The following is a 26,212-nucleotide window of genomic DNA, read 5'->3' as shown; positions in this document are numbered from 1 at the left end:
GGACTGCGGTCCGTGTCAGAGACCTCACCCTGGGATCTATGAGACACCCCGGGGGGACATTGTTGTTCCAACTGAGGGGAACCAGGGGGCAGTGATTCCACAGTGCCCATGGTCTGAGATACAGGTCTGGACTGCAAAGCTTCTAGTATCTTAGCCATAGTCTCAGAAAGTCTGTCAGTAAAAACTGCAAACTCCGTCCCTGTCACCTGGACAGTGTTAGCTGGTTGTTCCCCCTGGGCCCCCCTTAGCAGAGGCTCCGGCTGAGTAAGTGCCACAGGGGCCGAGCAGTGCACACAATGAGGGTCAGTGGAACCTGCCGGTAGCGAGGTTGTACATGCGGCGCAGGCAGCATAGTAAGCCTGTGTTTTGGCACCCCTGCTTCTTGTGGGCGCCATATTGTTGTCTCCTTTGAGCAACACAACAGGGTATATAGCCAGAAATCAACTGTGCACCATACAGTGTAAAGTATAGCCTGTAAACATATAAACTATAATCACACTTCTGCACAAGTGGGGCCAGCACCTCAGGTGCTGCTTACCGCCCGCTTAAAGCGGTTGTGTGGCCACCAGAATCCCTGCCTGGGTCCCCCAGAGTTCGTCTCCCCTCTGCAGCGTCCGAGGAGCTGACAGGAATGGCTGCCGGCGTCCTGAGGAGAGGAGGGAGCCGTGGGCGTGACCCAGAAAGTGCGGGAACTGGTGCCTCACTGTGCACAGTGAGGGGGGTGGAGTATGCAGAGCATGCTCCAGCCCTCAGTGCTGCCGTGCTGTACAGCGTCCCGCCCTTCCCCTGACTGGCAGGGCTGGGGGCGGGCAGAGAAGGAGACTAGGCCCCAAAAGCCGGGGACTCGAGTTATAAGCGCGGCCGCCGTATAAGCGCGGCCGACGCAGAGTCCCCGGCGCACTAACAGTCTCAGCCGCGCCTCAGTAAAAACAATGGCAGCGGCGGTCAGCGCGGTAGTCCCCATACACACACACACACTCAGCGACGCTGCAGTGTATAATAGCACAAACGCGGTCAGCGCCGCGGTCCCCGGTGCACTAGCACACCCAGCAATGCTGGAGTGTTGCTGTGTGCGGTCCTCACGGGGACACAGAGTACCTTAAAGTAGCAGGGCTATGTCCCTGAACGATACCCGGCTCCTATCCAGCAGGCTCCTCAGGAGTTGTGGATGAAGCACGGTCTCAGTGCCTGGAGACCGATAGGATCCCACTTCACTCAGAGCCCTAAGGGGGATGGGGAAGGAAAACAGCATGTGGGCTCCAGCCTCCGTACCCGCAATGGATACCTCAACCTTAACAACACCGCCGACAAGAGTGGGGTGAGAAGGGAGCATGCTGGGGGCCCTATATGGGCCCACTTTTCTTCCATCCGACATAGTCAGCAGCTGCTGCTGACTAATCTGTGGAGCTGTGCTGTGCATGTCTGCCTCCTTCGCACAAAGCAAAAAAACTGAGGAGCCCGTGGGAGCACGGGGGGTGTATAGGCAGAAGGGGAGGGGCTTTACACTTTTAGTGTAATACTTTGTGCGGCCTCCGGAGGCATAGCCTATACACCCAATTGTCTGGGTCTCCCAATGGAGCAACAAAGAAAAAAAGTATTACCTAATGTCATGTAGAAGAAATTAATCTGAGAAAGCATTTTACCTTTGGCATATAGGAGAGCCACTGAAGAATGGTATACACTCCTTCAAAATCATCAGGGACCATAGTGTGAGACACCCCGTTATTACACATAATCTGCACTCCTCCTAACTGGTTATTAGACGTATATACTTCCCGACCAAGGACCTATGACACAAAGTGCGTTTCATTATATACATTCTAGAACATCAATGCATTTTTAAAGGAAGTTATATTAGGAGTTTTGGAAAATCATTTCAGGTATAAACTATACAGAAATAGAACTGCAGTTTTCTTAACATGGCAGCTAAGAAAATCCCACAATGCAGAGAATACAGGCTTGATTTACCTTGTTGAGGGCGCCTGCACCAGTCAAAATAATATGGGAATTCTCTACTTGTATAACACGCTGACCCAGTCTCACCAAGTAGGCTCCTATCCCAATTGCACGACATGAGACCTTAGGAAATATAGGGAATGTGAAAGTTTAATGCCCTACCCAAAAATCAGCATCATCCGTACATGACAGAAACTAGTGGGATGATTTGAGACACATGTAAACCATGCATTATGTAACATTGCTTAAAGTCTATGGACCCCTTTGATATTGAAAAAATGTTTTCAGTGCTTACTTTTAGTCAATAAAATTGCACTAGACCCCTTGATATGAAGTTTGTAGCTTGATCTCAGAATCAAGTTTCAAATTTTTCTCTAGTAGCAGTGTCCCTCATTAATATGTGATGGGTGTGTAGGCCTGTCTATATGCAAAGGTTGCTGCCCTCATTATTAGCTCACCTACCAAAACATCTTAAAACCTACACTTATTTCCTCTTCATGTCATCTCATTTTCTAGATTATCTTGTCCTCCATGACATTGTACATGCTTTTTTGCCTGTCCATATTGTGGAGACCTGTGTACAACACCCTCAACAACTACTATCTTTGTGGTTTCACATGTCAAGAAACCAAGCCATCCACCAGTTCAGCTGACCTGAGTTAACGGTATCATAGCCATAAACTAGACAATTGGCTCAGAACAGGGGAGCTAGCGATTGGGCCAGGGATTTTGATCCACGCACAGTATGTATTTCACAGATGTGTGAAACCAACCAAACACAAAAAAAGAGGGGTAGATCAGAGAGAACCGTCAGAGTTAGATCTATCAGATTTGTAATATTTTTCAAAGCAGTCAGCTAGATAAGGGACTGCACAGTGTGCATGTCACAGCCGTCTCTCTGTAAAAGAAACTTGTGACAGGATCTGGGTCAGAGTCTCTCTTTGCCATCTGAGACTCCTCACAAACGTATTCCCCTTCCTTTGGTGCTGAAAGGGTTAATGTCAGTTTTGCTTTCCACTAGCTTCTGACTCTTGGCCTCAGGTGCACTGTCTGTCATTCCTTCCCTTCATTTTGTATTAGTGCAGCGGTGGGACTAGTCATCCCTACCTGGCAGCTCACTAGCCAGGGCTACTAGTGTCTCTCAGGGCTTCAGGTATCCTGCTCGGCGACAAGTGCGGATTCTGTATAGGGACTGGCTAGGAGTGCAAGGTGAAGCTGCAGGTAAGTGCAGGAGGTGTTCCATCATGCCCCTCTCTAGCTCAAGGGCCAACCATCGCTAAAGTGTCCCTGGTGTACCCCTTGATTGCTGTGGTGTAATCCCTGTTAGTTGTGTGTCATGCCCCAGGCTGGACCTTCCCCAAGACCGTTGCGTGACAGTGCAGGAGTAAAATAGAAAATATTGAATAAAAAAACATTAAAAAAATGCTTAATTTTGCATTTAGGAAGCAAACAAACAATAAATAAATTTCAGTTTGAAGGTGTAGATAGCCTTTATAAGGTCAAGCAACACTCTTTACCCCCAAGATCAAAAAGAAAGAGTGCACATACCATGCTGATGGTTATAATTTCATCATATGCCAGAGATGACTCGCCAGCAATTGTTCCTGATCCTCTCAGATTCTCTACACCGATCCCTTCTTCTTTCCCAATGATGTCCGTCAGTACATACCTGTAGAGAAAAGCAATGCAATGGGATTTCTATGTCAAAATAGTTGAAATGACAAGTAGTCGAGACAGGTGAAATACCCTTCTTGCAAGTCATAAATACCTGGATTCACCTTCATCCTCCACGTGTTCACAATGCACTGAATTCAAAGAACTAATCCGGGTGTAGTCCTGGGGCGTCAGATACAAATACTTGAAGCCCTAAGAAGACAAAAATCCAGGTAGATTTAAAAAAGGTAATCTGTTAGTTCTATTAACAGTTTCCAGAGAAACAAAAAGTAATTCATGGTTTACCTCATATACTAGATTAAAAAAAAAAATATACTCACTGGTTGACAGCAAGAAAAATAAATAAATGTACATAACTTTTTATGACGCCTGTCAAGATTTAACACAAAAATTCAGACGTGTAAAATATCCCTCAAGGTAAACTAGACAGAGCACGATGCATGTCCCTAAAACTTACTTTGTAGGGGTCAGAGGGGTCAATCCAAGCTACACTAAACATGTGTCGGAGTTCCTCCGCCAGTCCTATGCGAGCACCACTATTAGCTGAGATGTAAATCCGAGGGATGCCTTCTTTCCTAGCATATTCTGATGCTCGAAGAAAGAGCATATCTTCCTGAGGGCCAAAGGAGCCAATCTTGTAGGTGATATCATTGCAGATCACAATGATGTCTCGTCCCTTTGGATATTCAGGACTTTTAATCTTCATTTTGAAAGCAACCATTCCGACCTAATACAGGAAGGGGGAAAAAAAAAAAAGATTATTTCAAACAACTGAAAATGACTTTCCTTTCCAGAGTATAGTGCTAACTTTCTGCCACTGTCAAGGTCTCTTTTATTAGTTTGCGCTAGACAACGCTGCAGGCAATCAAATATGCTAAACTCAGTGACTGGTTGCAGCGCTGTCGACGCTCTTATATTTTCCCGGCATCAGATGTTGAAAAAAAAAAAGCTAAGTCACTCCTGGAGGCATCTCACAGCAGCTTATTACTCTGCCCATGAAAATAACCCTGAGGATAGCATGAATATTATGGGTAGAAGCAATAAGAACAATCAGCAAGACAAGCTGCTCTCTAATGTGTACGGCCACATTACCTCATTTCCACCAGGTAGTCTGTTCAGCTGAACCAACTGACCCTGGCTGTCAAGGACCAATTCTGTGTAGGTGAGCATATCCGAGGCACGAGGTTCTGCTGGTCCCCACAGTTTGAACAAAGCCTGAAATGAGACAAAAAAATGGTAATAACACTAAAAACAACCAAGCTGCTAAAAAGACTACATACATCCTTGGAAAGTTCCAGTTTGTAATCGGTAATGACAAAATGCAAAGGTCCAGCTTCATCTTCCGCAAACGGGACTAAAATCATACCTGTCTGAACATTTCAGGGAAATCATAGACATATGTGGTCCCCAGTGTTTGAGCTTGGAATCTCTTAGACTGTAAAAGGTCCTTGGTCACGTATGGGGTGTTGATCAGCATCCCATGCATAAGTCCATGCTTATCACCATAGGAGTTAAACATGATCTGTTAAAGACATAAAACTTTGTATTTAATTAAAAATGATGTAGCTATGAATTATGCAGAAAACACTAAGGTTCGGGGCAAACCAGTTTCATTATTCACTCATGTACCTTTGAAGTGAATTCAATGACATGTCAGATTTTTCCCTGAACATGGATAATGTTCATAACAACTACTACTTAAAACGGAACCTGGGACCATAAAAATGAAGTCCGACCCGTAGAGCTAGACTGATATTTAGTTTTGTGAGAAATGATTGAGTATAACTTGTATTTTAATTATTTACACCGCTGCTTTCTGATCTTTTCTGTCCAGTGAGCAGTCCTATCAGTGACTGACAGCTTTTGTGTATACAGGGATAGCTGTCAATCACTGATAGGACCGCCCACTGGACCAGAAAGAGCAGAGGTTTAAATCATTAAAACACAAGTTATACTGAATCTTTTCTCACAAAACTAAATATCAATCTAATCCGCTCATGCTCTATAACATGTCAGCAGACTGGACTGCACTTTCATTGTGATAGTTTCCCTTTAACCACAGATTTAGAAAAGATAATGTGCCACATACCAAAAAGGCCGTTACTGACCTGCCCAGTGCTGGGTTCTGTCACCTCTTTATAAAGACTGATGTCCAAATAGTAACCAGACTCATTGGTAAGAAAGAGACGGATGGGGATGGCTTTGCCTGTAGGGGTTAATCTGATATTGATCTTCACTTCAGCTTGAAGCACTCGTAGCTTCCATAAACGGCTTCCATATCTTATAACCATGGAGCGGACTGATTCTTCAATCTAATGAATGACAAAAGAAGACACTACTGTCAGGTAGAGCTAAAAACTATAGAAAAGGCAGCATGCTTTCCCTGCATATTATTCTAGGCTAAAAGGGTGTCCTTCACAATATACATGCTCCACAAGAAGGGAATTTTGTTTACTTACCGTAAATTCCTTTTCTTCTAGCTCCAATTGGGAGACCCAGACAATTGGGTGTATAGCTACTGCCTCCGGAGGCCGCACAAAGTACTACACTTAAAAGTGTAAGGCCCCTCCCCTTCTGGCTATACACCCCCCCGTGGGAGCACGGGTCCCTCAGTTTTAGTGCAAAAGCAAGAAGGAGGAAAGCCAATAACTGTTTCAAAAACAAATTCAATCCGATAACAATATCGGAGAACGTAACTTATCAACATGAACAACATGTGTACCCGAAAAACAAATACCCTAAGAAAAAACAGGGCGGGTGCTGGGTCTCCCAATTGGAGCTAGAAGAAAAGGAATTTACGGTAAGTAAACAAAATTCCCTTCTTCTTTTTCGCTCCTAATTGGGAGACCCAGACAATTGGGACGTCCAAAAGCAGTCCCTGGGTGGGTAAAAGAATACCTCGTGATCGGGCTGTCAGGCAGCCCTTTCTTACAGGTGGGCCACCGCCGCCTGCAGGACTTGTCTACCTAGGCTGGCATCCGCCGAAGCGTAGGTATGCACCTGATAATGCTTGGTAAAAGTGTGCAGACTCGACCAGGTAGCCGCCTGGCACACCTGCTGAGCCGTAGCCTGATGCCGTAATGCCCAGGACGCACCCACGGCTCTGGTAGAATGGGCCTTCAGTCCAGAAGGAGTCGGAAGCCCAGCAGAACGGTAGGCGTGAAGAATTGGTTCCTTGATCCACCGCGCAAGGGTGGATTTGGAAGCTTGCGACCCTTTATGCTGACCAGCGACCAGGATAAAGAGTGCATCCGAACGGCGCAGAGGCGCCGTGCGGGAAATATAGATCCTGAGTGCTCTCACCAGGTCCAACAGATGCAAACCCTTTTCAAATTGGTGAACTGGATGCGGACACAAAGATGGTAAAGTGATATCCTGATTGAGATGAAAGGAAGATACCACTTTGGGAAGAAACTCTGGAATTGGACGCAGTACTACCTTGTCTTGGTGAAACACCAGGAAGGGAGATTTGCAAGATAACGCCGCCAGCTCTGACACTCTCCGAAGAGACGTGACCGCCACCAGAAAAGCCACTTTCTGTGAAAGCCGAGAAAAGGAAATCTCCTTCATAGGCTCGAAAGGTGGCTTCTGGAGAGCAATTAGAACCTTGTTCAGATCCCAGGGTTCCAATGGCCGCTTGTAAGGGGGAACGATATGACAAACCCCTTGCAGGAACGTGCGTACCTTAGGAAGTCGCGCCAGGCGCTTCTGAAAGAATACGGATAGCGCAGAGACTTGTCCTTTAAGGGAGCTAAGCGACAAACCTTTTTCCAACCCAGACTGCAGGAAGGAAAGAAAAATAGGCAATGCAAATGGCCAGGGAGAAACTCCCTGAGCGGAGCACCAAGATAAGAATATCTTCCACGTTCTGTGGTAGATCTTGGCGGAGGATGGTTTCCTAGCCTGTCTCATGGTGGCAACAACATCATGAGATAAACCTGAGGTCCCTAGGATCCAGGACTCAATGGCCACACAGTCAGGTTCAGGGCCGCAGAATTCAGATGGAAAAACGGCCCTTGAGACAGCAAGTCTGGACGGCCTGGTAGCGCTCACGGTTGTCCTACCGTAAGATGCCACAGATCCGGGTACCACGACCTCCTTGGCCAGTCTGGAGCGACGAGAATGGCGCAACGGCAGTCGGACCTGATTTTGCGGAGCACTCTGGGCAACAATGCCAGAGGTGGAAACACATAAGGTAGTCGGAACTGCGACCAATCCTGAACTAAGGCGTCTGCCGCCAGAGCTCGGTGATCGTGAGACCGTGCCATGAAAACCGGGACCTTGTTGTTGTGCCGTGACGCCATCAGGTCGACGTCCGGCATCCCCCAGCGGCGACAGATCTCCTGAAACACGTCCGGGTGAAGGGACCATTCCCCTGCGTCCATGCCCTGGCGACTGAGAAAGTCTGCTTCCCAGTTTTCCACGCCTGGGATGTGAACTGCGGATATGGTGGATGCTGTGTTTTCCACCCACGTCAGAATCCGCCGGACTTCTTGAAAGGCTTGCCGACTGCGTGTTCCCCCTTGGTGGTTGATGTACGCCACCGCTGTGGAATTGTCCGACTGAATCCGGATCTGCTTGCCCTCCAGCCACTGTTGGAAGGCTCGCAGAGCAAGATAGACTGCTCTGATTTCCAGAACATTGATCTGAAGGGTGGACTCTCTCTGAGTCCACGTACCCTGAGCCCTGTGGTGAAGAAACACTGCTCCCCACCCTGATAGGCTCGCATCTGTCGTGACCACCGCCCAGGATGGGGGTAGGAACGACTTTCCTTTTGACAATGAGGTGGGAAGAAGCCACCATCGGAGAGAGTCCTTGGCTGCCTGAGAGAGGGAGACATCCCTGTCGAGGGACGTCGACTTCCTGTCCCATTGGCGGAGAATGTCCCATTGTAGAGGGCGCAGATGAAACTGCGCGAAAGGGACTGCTTCCATTGCTGCCACCATCTTCCCTAGGAAATGCATGAGGCGCCTCAAGGAGTGGGACTGGTTCTGCAGGAGAGATTGCACCCCTGTCTGCAGAGAGCACTGCTTGTCCAGTGGAAGCTTCACTATCGCTGAGAGAGTATGAAACTCCATGCCAAGATATGTTAGTGATTGGGTCGGGGTTAGATTTGACTTTGAAAAGTTGACAATCCACCCGAAACTCTGGAGAGTCTTCAGTGCCACGTCCAGACTGTGTTGGCATGCCTCTTGAGAGGGTGCCTTTATAAGTAGATCGTCCAAATACGGGATCACGGAGTGACCCTGCGAGTGCAGGACAGCTACTACTGCTGCCATGACCTTGGTGAAGACCCGAGGGGCTGTTGCCAGCCCGAAAGGTAACGCTACGAACTGCAGGTGTTCGCTTTCTATAACGAAGCGTAGAAAACGCTGATGCTCTGGCGCAATCGGCAGATAAGCATCTTTGATGTCTATTGATGCTAAGAAATCTCCTTGAGACATTGAGGCTATGACGGAGCGTAGAGATTCCATCCGGAACCTCCTGGTTTTTACGTGTTTGTTGAGCAACTTTAGATCCAGGACGGGCCGAAAGGACCCGTCCTTCTTTGGCACCACAAACAGATTGGAGTAAAAACCGTGACCTTGTTCCTGAAGAGGAACGGAAGTCACCACTCCTTCCGCCTTTAGAGCGGCCACCGCCTGCAGCAGAGCATCGGCTCGGTCGGGCGGTGGGGAAGTTCTGAAGAAACGAGTTGGAGGACGAGAGCTGAACTCTATCCTGTACCCGTGAGACAGAATGTCCTTCACCCAACGGTCTTTGACCTGTGACAGCCAAATGTCGCCAAAGCGGGAGAGCCTGCCACCGACCGAGGATGCGGAGAGAGGAGGGTGAAAGTCATGAGGAAGCCGTCTTGGTAACGGTTCTTCCTGCTGTCTTTTTTGGGCGTGACTGAGTCCGCCAAGAATCTGAGCCTCTCTGATCCTTTTGAGTCCTTTTGGACGAGGAGAATTGGGACCTGCCTGAGCCTCGAAAGGACCGAAAACCAGACTGACCCCTCCTTTGTTGGGGCTTGTTTTGTCTGTGTTGAGGTAAGGATGAGTCCTTACCCTTGGAGTGTTTAATGATTTCATCCAAACGCTCCCCAAACAATCGGTCGCGAGAAAAAGGCAAACTGGTTAAGCACTTCTTGGAAGCAGAATCTGCCTTCCATTCTCTCAACCACAGGGCTCTGCGCAAAACCACGGAGTTGGCTGACGCCACCGCCGTACGGCTCGTAGAGTCCAGGACAGCATTAATCGCGTAAGACGCGAATGCAGACATTTGAGAGGTCAATGGTGCCACCTGCGGGGCAGATGTACGTGTGACCGAGTCGACTTGTATAAGCCCAGCTGAAATGGCTTGGAGTGCCCATACGGCTGCAAAAGCTGGCGCCAACGACGCTCCAATAGCTTCATAGATGGATTTCAGCCAGAGCTCCATCTGCCTGTCAGTGGCATCTTTAAGTGCTGCTCCATCTTCTACTGCAACTAAAGATCTAGCTGCAAGCCTGGAGATTGGAGGGTCCACCTTGGGACACTGGGTCCAACCCTTGACCACGTCAGGGGGAAAAGGGTAGCGTGTATCTTTAAGCCGTTTAGAAAACCGCTTCTCAGGATAAGCGTGGTGTTTCTGGATTGCATCTCTAAAGTCAGAGTGGTCCAGAAAAGTGCTTAATTTACGCTTGGGATATCTGAAATGGAATTTCTCCTGCTGTGAAGCTGCCTCCTCCGCAGGAAGAGCTGGCGGGGAAATATCTAACATCCTATTGATGGACGCTATAAGATCATTCACTATGGCGTCACCATCCGGTGTATCCAGATTGAGAGCGGTCCCAGGATCAGAATCTTGATCAGTTACATCCGCCTCATCACCCATAGATTCGTCCCGCTGGGATCCTGACCAGTGAGACGAAGTTGAGGGCCCCTCATAACGAGCCCGCTTAGGTTGTCTGGGACTGTTGTCTGAGTCAGAATCGTCACCCTGGGGTGCATGTGACACCCCCGGAGCTTGGAAGTGTTCCAGCTGAGGGGGACCAGGGAGCAATGATGCCACAGTGTCCATGGTCTGAGTTACTGGTCTAGACTGCAATGTTTCAAGAATCTTTGACATGGTCATAGACAATCTGTCAGCAAAAGCTGCAAACTCCGTTCCTGTCACCTGGACAGCATTCACAGGTGGTACACTCTGGGTCACGTCCAGCAGAGGCCCCGGCTGTGCAAGTTGCACAGGGGCCGAGCACTGCACACAATGGGGGTCAGTGGAACCTGCCGGTAGAGCAGCCCCACATGCGGTACAGGCAGCATATAATGTCTGTGCCTTAGCACCCTTGCGTTTTGCGGACGACATGCTGTTGCCTCCTTGTAATCTAGGAGGGTATATAGCCGAGAATCACCAGCGACCGTACAGTACAAAGTATTTGCAAACACAAAATACTCAGTATACAAACGGCACAAGTGGGGGTGAGCCCTTGAGGGCTGCTTACCGCCCGCTGAACAGCGGGTATGAGGCCGTAGAATCCCGTGTCTGGGTCTCCCCGTCTCCCCTCTGCAGCTCAGCGTGCAGGCAGGAATGGCTGCCGGCGTTCAGTGAAGAGGGGCGGACCGTGGGCGTGCCACAAACAAAGTGCGGGAAACTGCGTCCTACTGTGCCTGGTGTGAGGGCTGGAGTATGTAAAAAAGACTCCAGCCCTCAGCGCTGATGCTCTGTACAGCGTCCCGCCCTCCTCCTGACTGGCAGGTGCGGAGGCGGGAACGAACGAAGTAGGCCGCAAAAGCCGGGGACTGTAGTAATAAGCGCGGCCGTGATATATGCACGGTCAGCGCGGAAGTCCCCGGCGCACCACAAGTCCCAGCCGCGTCGCAGTCCCAGCGGCCGGCGCGACCGTTCTCCCTGAGTCTACCCACTCAGCTAAGCTGAAGTGAGGAAATGGCACAAGCGTAGCAGCGCTGTTGTCCCCGGCGCACTAACACACCCAGCAATGCTGCGGTGTGCGCGCGTATGCACGGGGACACAGAGTACCTTGACGGAGCAGGGCCATGTCCCTGACGATACTCAGCTCCATATCCAGCGGCTTCTCCAGGGGCTGTGGATGGAGCACGGTCTCAGTGCCTGGAGACCGGTAAAATCCCACTTCGCCCAGAGCCCTAATGGGGATGGGGAAGGAATCAGCATGTGGGCTCCAGCCTCCGTACCCGCAATGGGTACCTCAACCTTAACAAGCACCACCGACAGAAAGTGGGGTGAGAAGGGAGCATGCTGGGGGCCCTGTATGGGCCCTCTTTTCTTCCATCCGACATAGTCAGCAGCTGCTGCTGACTAAATAGTGGAGCTATGCGTGCGTGTCTGACCTCCTTCGCACAAAGCAAAAACTGAGGGACCCGTGCTCCCACGGGGGGGTGTATAGCCAGAAGGGGAGGGGCCTTACACTTTTAAGTGTAGTACTTTGTGCGGCCTCCGGAGGCAGTAGCTATACACCCAATTGTCTGGGTCTCCCAATTAGGAGCGAAAAAGAAAGGTAAATTCTAACTTAAAAGGCAATGTCGGCAATTGCAAAGGAAGCTGCCAGCAGTGGATCATGATGATTTGTATGTCCATCTGCATTCAACGTAGCAGAACATTCCTCGGACAACAACTAATCACCTCATTGATATCATGACAATACTTGTAAGCACAATATTTTTGTGTGTGGGGCTCAAACTTGATACTTAATAGTTGTGTGTTTTTTGTTTTTTCTTTCCCCATCATTTGCATATCATTAATATGTCTATCCATTCTGTGATTTCCATAACGCCATGAATTTTCACTTCTTTCTGCTATAATCTCAATACCTTTCATCAAACAAAAAAACCCTCACCTTTGACGGATCCATGATGACAGTGGGAACGAAATTAAGGAAGATATGATTGCAGTCAGTGCGGAGACTGGGATTATTAAAAGCAACTTCTAGTTCATCCATTGCCTCAAGCAATAGACGTTCCCCTTCATTTTGTAAGTACTCAAAAGAAGCTTCCTGGAATAAAAAAAAATATTTACTCTGGGATGTTATGTTATTCCCCTAATTGCACTCATATTTTTCCAGTGGTGCTCCAGTCAGACTCTGGTGATCTGTGACCTTCTAGTGCGCTCCAATGTTTCATGGAGTGCGCCAGAGGTTACAATTCAATACAAATCTATGAGAGCCTTATTCTGTCAGAGCCTACGGGCATAAGATGGCAGCGTGGCACCCGAGTGACACCGAAAAACGATGAAGCCACTGGAGGGTGAGTATATGACAAGGGGCAGAGGACTAACAATTAAAGCGGCACTCAGCTGTGGTGCTTTTAGTCACACGTTATACAGACATATGATAAAACTAAACATAGAGAAAGCTTTGCTGGGAGTCCTATCGGACAGTATCTACTATTGCTAACCACCTTCCCCATACCTTGCCAAATTTATAACCACACTCCCTACTCGTGTAGGGGGCTTTATACAGTGGAATATATTTAATAATTGCAGCCAATGGAGCATGTATGGGACTTCTGTGGATTTCCATGACATTATACCGGATTTTTTGGACTATAAGACGCACCAGACCATAAGATGCACCCTGGTTTTAGAGGAGGAAAATAGGAAAATAAAATTGTAACCAAAAAAATATGGTCATGACACACTGTTATGGGGCGAGGATCTGCTGCTGACACTGTTATGGGGGTAATGTCCCCAAATTCTCTACTAAGGTACCCCATTCTGGTAAGGATCCTCCTGCCTTGTATATGATCCTGCTCATATATCCCCATCCTGCTCATAATATACCCCCCATCCATCCTGCTCATAATATACCCCCCATCCATCCTGCTCATGATATACCCCCATCCATTCTGCTCATGAAATTCCCTCATCCATCCTGCTCATGATATATCCCCATCCATCCTGCTCATCATATACCCCCATCCATCCTGCTCATCATATACCCCCATCCATCCTGCTCATGATATACCCCCATCCATCCTGCTCCTGATATACCCCCATCCATCCTGCTCATGATATACCCCCATCCATCCTGCTCATGAAATACCCTCATCCATCCTGCTCATGAAATACCCCCATCCTGGTATATGGCCTGTATCCTGTGGCACAGAAAAAAAATAAACGTTTAAACTTACCTTTCCTCACTCCCTGAAGCACCGATCTCCGTCTCAGCGCTGCTGTGTGGAGCCGTCACCGTTGTATGCAGCATCGCGAATTGATGTTTTCCTGTCTGAGCCCGGTCAGCTGATCTGGTGGACACTAGCGGCGCGCACAGCGATGACGTCATCGCTGTTCGCGACGCTAGTGTCCAGATCAGCTGACCGGCACAGACAGGAAGACATCGCACGATGCTGCAGGGGGACGGCTCCACACACGGTGACGGGTGAGTGTACTGATTCACTGCACCCCGCGCTGATGATGATGCACGGGGGGCAGTGAATACAGCCGCACATGATCACTCCAGGCTGTAGTTGCCAGGGGTGATTACGGCCGGCTGTTAATTATGCGCGCACCCCCCCGCCCATCACCCCGGCCACCTGTCAGCGCCGGTTTCGCTGAGAGATGATGGGCGGGAGGATGGGCGTGCATATGTAATGAGCGGGCCCACGTGGTCAAGGCAGGCGCTGCTACAGCCTGCTCGTGCCCCCAATGGCCCGTTCCACCGCAGCACCCTCATTCCCGGCCGCAGCCCTATAGTCAGACCATAAGACGCACTCCTCACTTTCCCCCAACAATTGGGGGGCGGGGAAAGTGTGTCTTATGGTCCAAAAAATACGGTAATTAATTTTCTAGCACAGAAAAACAGAAATCTTACCAAAAAAAGGGTTGTTGGAGCCATGGAGCCATAAATAAGCTCATCTATAATACCCAGCAGGCACACTTTAGGGGACAACACTAAGGAATCCAAAGTGTTTTTGAAGAAACAGAAGACGCCCATAACAAAATGCAAGAATTTTACATTTATGACCTATTCTATGAATAATGTCCTCAATAGAAAATTAGTGGAGAACGTAAAACAGAAACAGCAATTACCAACAAGTCAACAAAAATCCCTAAAACAACGCCTAGTTATTGAGAATGATCCATAAATCAATGTACACTAAGCAAATACATATAGAACTATCTCGCTTATCAATTACTATTTAAAGTAGTTTAGGTAACAGACATTGGAAATAAACAGTACCTTTGTAACCAGGTCCGAATGTCGAATAATGGCACGGATGAAGAATCTGTAATCAGTAACCTCTATACCGGCTGCTACTTTGGCTGCTCCAAGGTACAGGTGCATTTTGTGGTTGGCACAAGGGACAGCGGTCAAGTCAAAGTTTCTCATTCTGTTCAGCTCCAGCTGAAAGGCCAGGGCAGGCTCCAGATGTCTGTAAATCCGATCCTCCGCAAACTAAGCAAAGCAAAATAACTGTCTCAACTATTCAAAAGTGTTTCCCCACATGCACAAAACATACATAGAGTGAACTGCCCAATAATATAGTAAATCAGCCAAACCTCATCTCGTGCTCTAAACGTGAAGAATTTGGGAAACTCTCTCTGAAAAAGAACAAAAATGAATCACATTAGTGAACAAACTACTCTTAAGCCTGCTTTACACGGGACGACCGATTGTGCGATTTCACAATCGATCGTACCCGCCCCCGTCGTTTTTGCGTCACGGGCAAATCGCTGCCCGTGGCGCACAAACTCGTTTAACCCCCGTCACACGCACTTACCTTCCGGACGACCTTGCTGTGGGCGACGAACATCCACTTCCTGAAGTGGGAGGGACATTCGGCGTCACAGCGACGTCACACGGCAGCCGGCCAATAGAAGCGGAGGGGCTAAGATGAGCGGGATGTAAACATCCCGCCCACCTCCTTCCTTCCATTAAGCCGGCGGGTGCCATGGGACGCAGGTACGCTGTGTTCATCGTTCCCGTTGTGTCACACGGAGCAACGTGTGATGCCACGGAAACGATGAACAACCTGCACCCATGAAAATAAACGAGATTATGAAAGTTAACGACGAGTACACGACTCACGATTTGTGAGCGATACTGCGTCGTTCAGAGGTGTCACATGAGACGACGTCGTGCGCTATGGCGGATGTGCGTCACGAAAACCATGACCCCGACGACATATCGCACAATCTATCATCTCGTGTAAAGTCCGCATTACTCTTCTTCCACGGTTCAAACAATTATGCCAAACCTAAAGGCTATTGTCCAGCAAAGCAAGACCCCATTAAAGGGAATCTGTCACCAGGTATATGTGGCTCTTAAGGTACCGTCACACAAAACGAGATCGCAGCTGAGTCACGGTTTCTGTGACGCAGTAGCGATCCAGTTAGCGATCTCGTTATGTGTGACACCTACCAGCGATCAGGCCCCTGCTGTGAGATCTCTAGTCGTTGCAGAATGGTCCAGGCCATTTTCTTCAAAGGCAATGTCCTGCTGGGCAGGACACATCGCTGTGTTTGACACTGTGTGACAGGGTCACAGTGACTGCTGAGATCGTTATACAGGTCGCTACTGCGACCTGTATCATTCCTGCATCGTTGGTAAGGTCTGACTGTGTGACATCTCACCAGCGACCTCCCAGAGACTTACCAGCGATCCCTATCAGGTCACATCGTTTTCGGGATCGCTGGTAAGTCGTTGTGTGTGACAGACTCCCTTACTCGTCCTGTTGTTGATTCAAAGCAATTACCCTATATCATTTCATTTTTGTAAGAGATCTTGACTGTTGTGGAGTGCCAAACCAATAGGCTGACATTTATTCTACTGATTATAATTATTGACATATTATTTAGTTGCCAAGTTGATCAAAACCATATATTATAAAGTTTATAAAATGCTGAATAACACACTGCCCCTATTAATCAGCTCTTATACATTGATCAACAGCTCCCCACACAAAAGTATTACCCTAATAGCCGCACATAGTATGATGACCCTCCACCACATGATGTCCCCACTGCCCTCCCCCACAGTTTGAGTCCCCCACAAAGAATGATCTCACACACAGTAACCAAAACGGTATGATAGTCCTCAAAGCCCTCCATATACACAAACATTATGACAATGAAATCAGAAAATGCCCTTCAGTTTAAGTCAGGCTTTTGTGTTAAAAGGTATTTTTTTTATTTTAGTTTTTGATAATGTTTTTATTCATATACAATCTGTATTAAAAATAAAATTGTACAATCTTGCAATATTCACACAGGGTACTGGGGCTTCTCTAAACTCATACTTCTCAGGAGATTGATGTGTACATTAGCAGCAATACACTGACTCAGACACAATCTATTGTACTTAAGCATCCAATGATCATGTGCAAAGGTCAGTGTGAAGGGAGGAGGAGCAGGTCAGCTGTGACATCATCAATCATGATTGGTGGATCCTGTGTAATCAGCTGTGCATAGAGGGGTTATTGTCCCACCCAAAAAAAATTATATATATATATATATATATATATATATATATATATTATATTATATATATATATATATATATATATATATATATATATATATATATATATATATATATATATATATATATATATATATTTATATTTATTATATACACACACACACACTTAGTTATTTTCTGATGACGATTTTCAACTAAATTTCATGCCAGCGTGTTCACCAACCTGCTGGGCTATCAAGAAGGTGATTCTCCGAAGACCATAGTCCACCAAGATAGTTTTCTGCAAAAACAGAAATTAAGTTAACGACAAGCCAAATACCTCAAAATAATGCTTTCCTACACTAAATGCATGTAGCATTAGATCTTTTCGACTAGACAGACATCATCCTTGTCATACTATACAAACCAAATTGTTATGGCTATAAAAATAACAGGCTTCACACTAAACCATAGGCCTATGCCTTAACCACTAAAATATACTAAATATTTGGCTATTACAGTGCACACCTTTGACTGGGAGAAAGTTCTAAACGTCGTCACCAGCCCCTCGTCCTCCATTCGATCTGCCGATTTTATTGCCACATTCAGAATGTGGATGGGTTCTTCACGAATGTTCTAAAGACAAAAAAAGTAATAATAAAATCCTTAAGTATAACAATCAAATGGATTGTTGGTTCACACTGCAGCTTTGGGGTCCAGAGTTAAAATCCCAACCAGAGACAACTTGTGCAAGGAGTTTCTATGTGGATTTCCTTCGGGTATTCTAGGTTCATTCCATACTTTAAAGACATACTAAATTTAGACTTTGAGGGTCAATGGATGATGAGGTCTGTAAAGTGTTGAGGAATATGATGGCGTTACTTAAGCAAGCATAATTAATGCAAAGCAAACACATGCTTGCCATCAGTATTAATTCTTATGCCATACATACAGACTACACAGTCTGCACTAAATTTGATAAATCTTTCATATTTTAAAGGGAAACTGTCTTGTGTAAAAATGCTACTAAAGGGAATCTGTCATCCTTTTGTGTTTCTTTTTTAGTATGATGGACCGTTGTGGAAAAATCCTCATATTTTCTATCTTCTGGACTATAGGCCATGTACTGCCTGGAAGATAAGCCTTCCTCCAGTCTTCTTTATCCCCAATTTCTCAACTCTTCTTTTTATTATGCACATGTGATGTGGAGTGGGGCCGGAAATCCCGCACCTGCACATTCTGCCTGCTGTCCCTCCCAGCACTGTGAAGTAGTAGATACTCCACGGCGCCTTTGCACATCAAACTGAAGACTGTGCCCAAGGAAGGGTGAAAAAAGTACAAGGAGAAAGATGGCAGGCAGAATGCGCAGGCGTGGGATTTCCAGCCATGCATCTCGCACCTGACGACACAGGGACTCTGAAAAGAAGGGGAAGAAGAATCCTTTATAATGAAAACTGGAGGCAGGCTTATTTTCTGGGCAGCACACGCCCCATGACTCGGAAGATAGAAGATATAAACATGGATTTTTTCAAAATAGACCATCATCCAGGTCCAGAAGGCATACAGATATGGATAATATCACCTCTATGCCACCTGTGTGCCCATGTTAATAACTAAAAAACACAAAAGGGTGACAGATTCCCTTTAACCTGCAGGTATTGGGTTAATCTGCAGGTTACTTGAGTTTGAAACCTACACAGCATGTATACATTGAACCCCGCTGCCAGGAGGAAATTAACTTTATTCCTCTTGACATTGTGCAGGTTTCAGTCAAAGGGATGGCGCCAGCGCGTGTTCATTCACCGCTTAGTCTATGGACAGTGGTGATTGTAACCGCGTCCCCTGTACTGACTGACAGACGTTCAGCATTACTGCACTGTCAGTCAGTGTAGGGAGCATGGTTACCGCTGCTGCTCTCTATACACTAATTGATGACTGAAACCCAAACAATGCCGGGAGTAATAAAGTTCATTTTCTCTCGGTAGCAGGGTTTCAAAGCTATTAACCTGCAGATAAACCCCTACATGCAGGTTAATAGTGGTTCCACACATGACAGGTTCTCTTTAAGACTGTCTAACCTAAAGGGTACTTTACACGCTGCGATATCGGTATCGATATCGCTAGCGAGCGTACCCGCCCCCGTCGGTTGTGCGACACGGGCAAATCGCTGCCCGTGGCGCACAACATCGCTTACACCCGTCACACATACTTACCTTCCCTGCGTCGTCGCTCTGGCCGGCGATCCTCCTCCTTTCTAAGGGGGCAGTTTGTGCGGCGTCACAGCGACATCACACGGCAGCCGTCCAATAGCAGAGGAGCGGCTCCTTCCTCACTGCCGGTGGACAGAGGTAAGGAGATGATCGTCGCTCCTGCGTGTAAATGGCCCTTAAGTTTACAATATCTATAAATTGGCTTACTGTGTGCCAGATATTTATAACAAATTTTCGATGCATGGTGTTGCATGTTAGGTCACATCCCTTTACCATTAACACATTCAGCCCAAGGGCGTTTTCCGTTTTTTTTTTGCTCCCCTTCTTCCGAGAGCCATAACTTTTTTATTTTTCTGTCAATCTTGCCATTTGAGGGCTTGTTTATTGGGGGACGAGTTGTACTTTTAAATGAAACCATGAGTTTTACCATATAGTGTACTGGAAAACAGCAAAAAAATTCCAAGTGTGGAAAAACTGCAAAAAAAGTGTGATTGCACAATAGTTTTTGGGATATTTTATTCACCATGGTCACTATATGGTAAAACTGATGTGTCGCTGTGATGCCTCAGGTCAGTACGAGGTTGTATGAGCAAGGATGGTTGACCTTAGGGAGATCAACATCCACCACTGCGGAGACACCATCACGTGTTTCTCAACGCAGTGATTCTAGAGCAATGCCCCCTGGGAAATATTCAAAGCAAGAAGGCCTGCGGAGACACCATCACATGTTTCTCAACGCTGGCAGGAAACTAGCCAGGTCTTTCACCGGGAAGGAACAACCACGGGAAGGGCAGTCTCCAGTCAAGGAGACCACCTATGCCAAACATGGTATCCATCCACAGACAGCCGTTTCGGGGTATTTGCCCCTCATCAGTGTGGAGTAGGAATCTGGCTAGTGGGACCCTAAGGTCAACCATCCTTGCTCACATAGTCTTTTACTAGGCAATGTCCCACTAGCCAGATTCCTACTCCACACTGATGAGGGGCAAATACCCCGAAACGGCTGTCTGTGGATGGATACCATGTTTGGCATAGGTGGTCTCCTTGACTGGAGACTGCCCTTCCCGTGGTTGTTCCTTCCCGGTGAAAGACCTGGCTAGTTTCCTGCCAGCGTTGAGAAACATGTGATGGTGTCTCCGCAGGCCTTCTTGCTTTGAATATTTCCCAGGGGGCATTGCTCTAGAATCACTGCGTTGAGAAACACGTGATGGTGTCTCCGCAGTGGTGGATGTTGATCTCCCTAAGGTCAACCATCCTTGCTCACATAGTCTTTTACTAGGCAATGTCCCACTAGCCAGATTCCTACTCCACACTGATGAGGGGCAAATACCCCGAAACGGCTGTCTGTGGATGGATACCATGTTTGGCATAGGTGGTCTCCTTGACTGGAGACTGCCCTTCCCGTGGTTGTTCCTTCCCGGTGAAAGACCTGGCTAGTTTCCTGCCAGCGTTGAGAAACATGTGATGGTGTCTCCGCAGGCCTTCTTGCTTTGAATATTTCCCAGGGGGCATTGCTCTAGAATCACTGCGTTGAGAAACACGTGATGGTGTCTCCGCAGTGGTGGATGTTGATCTCCCTAAGGTCAACCATCCTTGCTCACATAGTCTTTTACTAGGCAATGTCCCACTAGCCAGATTCCTACTCCACACTGATGAGGGGCAAATACCCCGAAACGGCTGTCTGTGGATGGATACCATGTTTGGCATAGGTGGTCTCCTTGACTGGAGACTGCCCTTCCCGTGGTTGTTCCTTCCCGGTGAAAGACCTGGCTAGTTTCCTGCCAGCGTTGAGAAACATGTGATGGTGTCTCCGCAGGCCTTCTTGCTTTGAGTACGAGGTTGTAGACACCAAACATGTATAGGTTTACTTGTATCTAAGGGTTTAAAAAAAAATTCACAAGGTTGTCCAATAAAAGTGGGGCAAGTTTTGTGCCATTTTCCAAAATCCGTAGCGTTCTCATTTTTCGGGATTCATGGCTCAGTGACGGCTTATTTTTTGCGTCTCGAGCTGACATTTCTAATGGTACCAGTTTTGCGCAGATACTACATTTTCATCGCCTGTTATTGCATTTTGCGCAAAACTTGCAGCGACCAAAAAAACGTATTTTTGGCGTTTGGAATTTTTTGACGCTACGCCGTTTACCGATCAGATGAATTGATTTTAAATTTTGATAGATCGCGCATTTATGAACGCGGCGATACCAAATGTGTGTATATTTTTTATTTTTGTAACCCTTTAATTTTCAATTTTGATTTGAACTTTTAGGTTTTTTTTTATTTTTTAAAACTTTTTTTTATTTTTCTAGTCCCCCTAAGGGAGTATATGGATCAGCAATCTGATCACTCTTCCATATCTACAGAGCTGAGAACTGCAGATATGCTGCATTACTCTCAGTGCTGGCACTATGCCGCCATTGAGAGAAAGTGACTCATGTTAGCTACAGATGTCTTCACATGACCCTGTGCTACCATGGCAACCACCGGAAGTCACGTGATCACGCACGTGACTTCCGGTGGGGGCGGCGGTAAGTAAACATAATGGCCGCGCGCATATACATCTCGCTGCCAGATTTTGGCAGCGAGATGTAAGGAGTTAAAAGTTGCAGGTGGAAAGCGATTTAACTCGTAACTTACAGGCACACATGTCAGCTGTTGAAATCAGCTGATATGTGCGCGGATCGCTGCGGTCTGCCCACGGCAGGGGGGCAGGGACTAACCTCACACGATCCATGATGGATATATCCGTCATGGGTCATGAAGGGGTTAAAGGGAACTCTTCAGGTTCGATAACGCTATAAACCTGCAAATATAGGGTGTATCTATAGGGTTCATCTACATAATCATACCATTATGAAGCTGCACAGTCGATGTTTTGAAAGGGTAGCACTCTGGAGAAAATTCACCTTATTCGTCCAGTGATCTGTCAGCTTTCAGCCATATATAAGTTCCAGCACAGCTTTAGTAATTGAGTAGAGGCTGTAAGCACGCCCCAGTATTATGACTATCAGTCACCTCTGCTGAGACAGCTTTCATTTAAAGTGACAGAGCATGCTTAGAGCCTCTGCAAATAGTAGAGTGAGTGATGACTGACGCCGCACCAGTAAGCTGCCTGCATGACTGAAACCCAGAGGCATGTAATAGAAATTAAGTCAATTTTCTCCTGATTGCTGCACTTTCAATACTGCAACCAGGTTAATCGTGTTATCCGACCTAATAGGTACCTAACATTGGCTGTAAATCTCATAGAAAGCATAAACTATGAGGCTCCTATGCTACAGCTGTAACTTTTTCTATTTACACATAGGAACACCCCACTCAAACTGTATACGGTGTATTTTCTGACCACTTCTATTAGCAAAATGAAGATAGTATTTGTACAATGTTGGCTTGCAGGATTTAAAGGGAATATGTCACCACTCTGACCTTTTTAAACTATTAATATGGGCACATAGGTATGACTTTTTCAGCATTCTATAACCTATCTGTCTCATATCAGAAGCCTTGTTGTGGATAAATCATCTTTTATCACTTTATATAAATGAGCTCTTCCAGGCTATGGGATGGATGCTGTCTGGAAGATAACTAAGCCTCCAGAGAATATTTTAAATAAAAAGGGGCATTACCAGTGTGAGACGAGTAACTGTCACAGAACAGGAGAAATTAAATTTGACTTCATGCAAACACATTTTTTGCAGCTCCCTGAGTTTATATTGCAATATTGCAAGTGCAACACGGTTTGCCTGCAAGTTGGAGGCTGAAGCTGAGAGTCGCCTGCAGAAGTGTCAGTTATAATCACACACAGCTCTACAGTGAGAGCAGAGAGCGGCTATCACACTAGTAAAGGCGTTTTTATTTAAAATAAGCCCTGGAGGTGGAGTTATCTTCCAGGCAGCATCCGCCCCATAGCCTGGAAGAGCTCATTTACATAAAGGGATCAAATTATTTATCCACAACAAGGCATCTGATATGAGGTATACAGGTATGACTTTTTCAGCATTCTATAACCTGGATGCCCATATTAATAGTTTAAAAAGGTCAAAGTGGTGACAAATTCCTTTTAACCTTAAGCCTGCTTTACACGTTGTAATTTGGCATACGATATCGTATGCGATTTGCAACGCCCCCATCGTATGTGTGGCACGTTCAATTTGTTGAACGTGCCGCACAAACGATTAACCCCCGTCACACGTACTTACCTGTCCATACGACCTCGATGTGGGCGGCGAACGTCCACTTCCTGGAGTGGGAGGGACGTTCGGCGTCACATCGACATCACGCGACAGCCGGCCAATAGAAGCGGAGGGGTGGAGCTAAGCGGGACCTAAACATCCCGCCCACCTCCTTCCGCATTGAGGGCCGGGAGCCGCAGGACGCAGGTAAGATCTGTTCATCGTTCCCGGGGTGTCACACACTGCGATGAGTGCTACCCCGGGTACGATGAACAATCTGACGTGCAATTCTAGAGAAAGGTACGATGTGTATGCAATGAACGTTTTAACATTCAATCGCAATCGCACGTACCTGTCACACACTGCAATGTACCTTACAATGCCGGATGTGCGTCACTTACAACGTGACCCCGCCTACACATTGTAAGATACATTGCAGCGTGTAAAGCGGGCTTTAGACATAGGATAGTATGTCAGAACTGTTATTTAGGCAGATGTGTTATCTTTTACATTAAACTGGTACTTCATTATACACATTCCATGTCTATATTATCGGTGTTGTATATGAAGTCATGACTGGAGGAGGTGAAAAAAAAAAAAAAGGGGGCACCAACCTTGTTATCTTCTTCATCATAAAAAGTAGATCGGGCCTCACTGAACAAAGGAGGAGGGTCTGCAAAGCAGGAAATGACCTCATCAAAGTTCCTACAAAGAGAGATATCTGTTAATGCTGCAAGTTGTACCTCTGGTTTTATGCTGCTGGCCTATTGGACCAACAGTTTAAACAAGGGAACAATAACCTGAAAAGAGGTACAGACGTTAAATGCTAAAATCTAAGATGAGAAAAGTCATATACAATTCAGGTTGTGTTTTCTATACAAAGTATTCGAGAACTACCTTGTAAAATCTTCAAATTTGTCAAAAGCCACCATAACTCCCATCCTCTGGCACAAAGGAGAAAAACCACTGTCCATAAAGAGCTCACTGCTTTGTCGATTTAGCTCTAGGTGTGTGGCACTGATAGGCAAGGACATCCTGGAAAGGAAGACATCGAAACGTGAAAAACAAGGACAACACAGGCTCTGCTTCATAGTGCTCTACTGGCTGCTCCAATGTGAGCCCTTACTATCTACAGAAGGGAACAGTCTAAAGCTATGTTCACATGTTGCATTTTTTCTGCAGCCAAAGCCTGCTCTCTTGCAGGAAAAAAAAGCTGCTTCCAAAAAGCAGGTCTTTCTGCGTTTTTTGGTCTGTCATTTGTCTATAGTGTATGTTTAAATAAAGTTAGTGTTATTCACTACAAGAGCAGCAAAAGCACAGCAATGGCATTTTTGCACTCTCTCACTGCTTTCCATGGTGAAAAAAAACCGCTACAGAAATGCTGAAAGAATTGACATACTCCTCCTTTCAAAAGTGCAGTAGTTTTCCTTTTCAGGCAGGAAAAAAAGCAAGTGTGTGCATGAGATTTCTAAAATCGGATAGTTTTTGCTGGTACTGTAAGGATACATGAACTACGATCCGGACATGCTGTGGTCTGGACGCAGCTATAGTCTTCTCTTGTGGAGATGTGAGTCTTCTCCGCAGGAGACCACAGTGTCCATGCCCACAATCAGGCTGAGTTCTCCTGCCGAGAACACTCGCGTCTATGCAAGCATAAATTGACATGCTGAGGCTTGGAAAGCAGAGCCGCATGTTAGCTTATGCTGCGGGAAAAAGCAGCACAGTGCGCTATAAATCCCATCCACAGTGCTTCTATTGTACAATGCAGTGTTTTGTACGCAGCGAAAACACGCAGTGCCCAAAACGCTGCTTACACTGATTGTGAACGCATACCACAAAAAGCAGCTTTTAATTTGCATAATACTCATGAAAAAAAAACGCTCCAAAAAAGTGCAGAAAAAGTGCAATGTGTGAACATAGACTAACACTAGAAAAGAAAGCAATGTAAATGGAAAAAAATTACAGATAAAGCTTTTCGGGTTAGTTATGTGAAGCAAAATGACTAATTAGAAAACCACGGCTTTTTTACAAAATTACTTCAAATCGGGGGCCACCATACCATTGGAGCCATCTGTGCAGCTGCTCAGGGCCAAAGTCGTAAGGGGGCCACTTCCACCTCGAGAGCAGGTAGAATAGTGCATTGTGAGCTACTGGACTACAAGGGGCCCATATACTCTTACTACACAGGGGCCAGCTTCAGTCTGTGGCCACTCCTGCTTGAAACCCCATCCTAACGACATACAATAATACAGCCCAACCATCTGTACAGAACGCATGATCACTAAAAACAGGCTGGAGCATATCATAACTTATCAAATCACCACATAACGGTATATTTATAGCTAAAGGTCTCTTTTCTGCAAACTTATACACTTTTGATATAAATTTGACATAGTATATATGTTACAAAGAAAGCGGTCATGAATAAAGATCCAACAGATTTCAGCTTTCACCCTTTCTGGCCTGAGATCGCAGCGACACATAAGCAAGGCATAAAGCTCTGCATAACTAGACTTGATTCCCGGACAAGCTGAGCGGCCACTCCTATGACGGTTATAATGGCAATCATATACAAGATGCAACTCAATATTATTATCTATAAAGGAAGAAATGGTAGGACAGATTATTTTTTTTTGTAATCTGTTATTGCGAGGAGTTTTTGTAGGAGGAAATATTCTTTCTAGAGAATGTCCTTATCAGCGAGTCCGATCTCAAAGAGAATCCTTCAACTTCTAAAAGAATTGGCAGTAGACTTCCAGCTGCACCACAGTCCTGCACCACTGGATTACTGACACTGGGATCTTTCA

At 46.4% G+C, this 26,212-nt stretch overlaps 1 protein-coding gene across 3 annotated transcripts in view; it reads right to left on the bottom strand.

Annotated features, from left to right (window-relative positions):
- ACACB (acetyl-CoA carboxylase beta) overlaps nucleotides 1–26,212 on the bottom strand; it is a 352,023-nt gene that overhangs the window by 60,763 nt on the left and 265,048 nt on the right. For all 3 annotated transcript variants that reach the window (XM_075320034.1, XM_075320035.1, XM_075320036.1), the window contains 15 exons: nucleotides 24,303–24,440; nucleotides 24,020–24,110; nucleotides 17,555–17,662; nucleotides 17,271–17,327; nucleotides 15,127–15,168; nucleotides 14,807–15,022; nucleotides 12,467–12,622; nucleotides 5,739–5,942; nucleotides 4,997–5,152; nucleotides 4,723–4,845; nucleotides 4,088–4,357; nucleotides 3,725–3,822; nucleotides 3,505–3,625; nucleotides 1,969–2,079; nucleotides 1,644–1,787 (listed from right to left, as the gene is read on the bottom strand). In XM_075320034.1, coding sequence (XP_075176149.1) covers nucleotides 1,644–1,787; nucleotides 1,969–2,079; nucleotides 3,505–3,625; nucleotides 3,725–3,822; nucleotides 4,088–4,357; nucleotides 4,723–4,845; nucleotides 4,997–5,152; nucleotides 5,739–5,942; nucleotides 12,467–12,622; nucleotides 14,807–15,022; nucleotides 15,127–15,168; nucleotides 17,271–17,327; nucleotides 17,555–17,662; nucleotides 24,020–24,110; nucleotides 24,303–24,440 — 2,035 coding nt within the window. The remainder of the gene's footprint in view (nucleotides 1–1,643; nucleotides 1,788–1,968; nucleotides 2,080–3,504; nucleotides 3,626–3,724; nucleotides 3,823–4,087; nucleotides 4,358–4,722; nucleotides 4,846–4,996; nucleotides 5,153–5,738; nucleotides 5,943–12,466; nucleotides 12,623–14,806; nucleotides 15,023–15,126; nucleotides 15,169–17,270; nucleotides 17,328–17,554; nucleotides 17,663–24,019; nucleotides 24,111–24,302; nucleotides 24,441–26,212) is intronic.

The sequence above is a fragment of the Anomaloglossus baeobatrachus genome, chromosome 1, assembly GCF_048569485.1.
Source record: "Anomaloglossus baeobatrachus isolate aAnoBae1 chromosome 1, aAnoBae1.hap1, whole genome shotgun sequence".
NCBI lineage: Eukaryota > Metazoa > Chordata > Amphibia > Anura > Aromobatidae > Anomaloglossus > Anomaloglossus baeobatrachus.
Note: the sequence above shows the minus strand (reverse complement) of the source record. Positions and strands in the feature narration are given on the sequence as shown.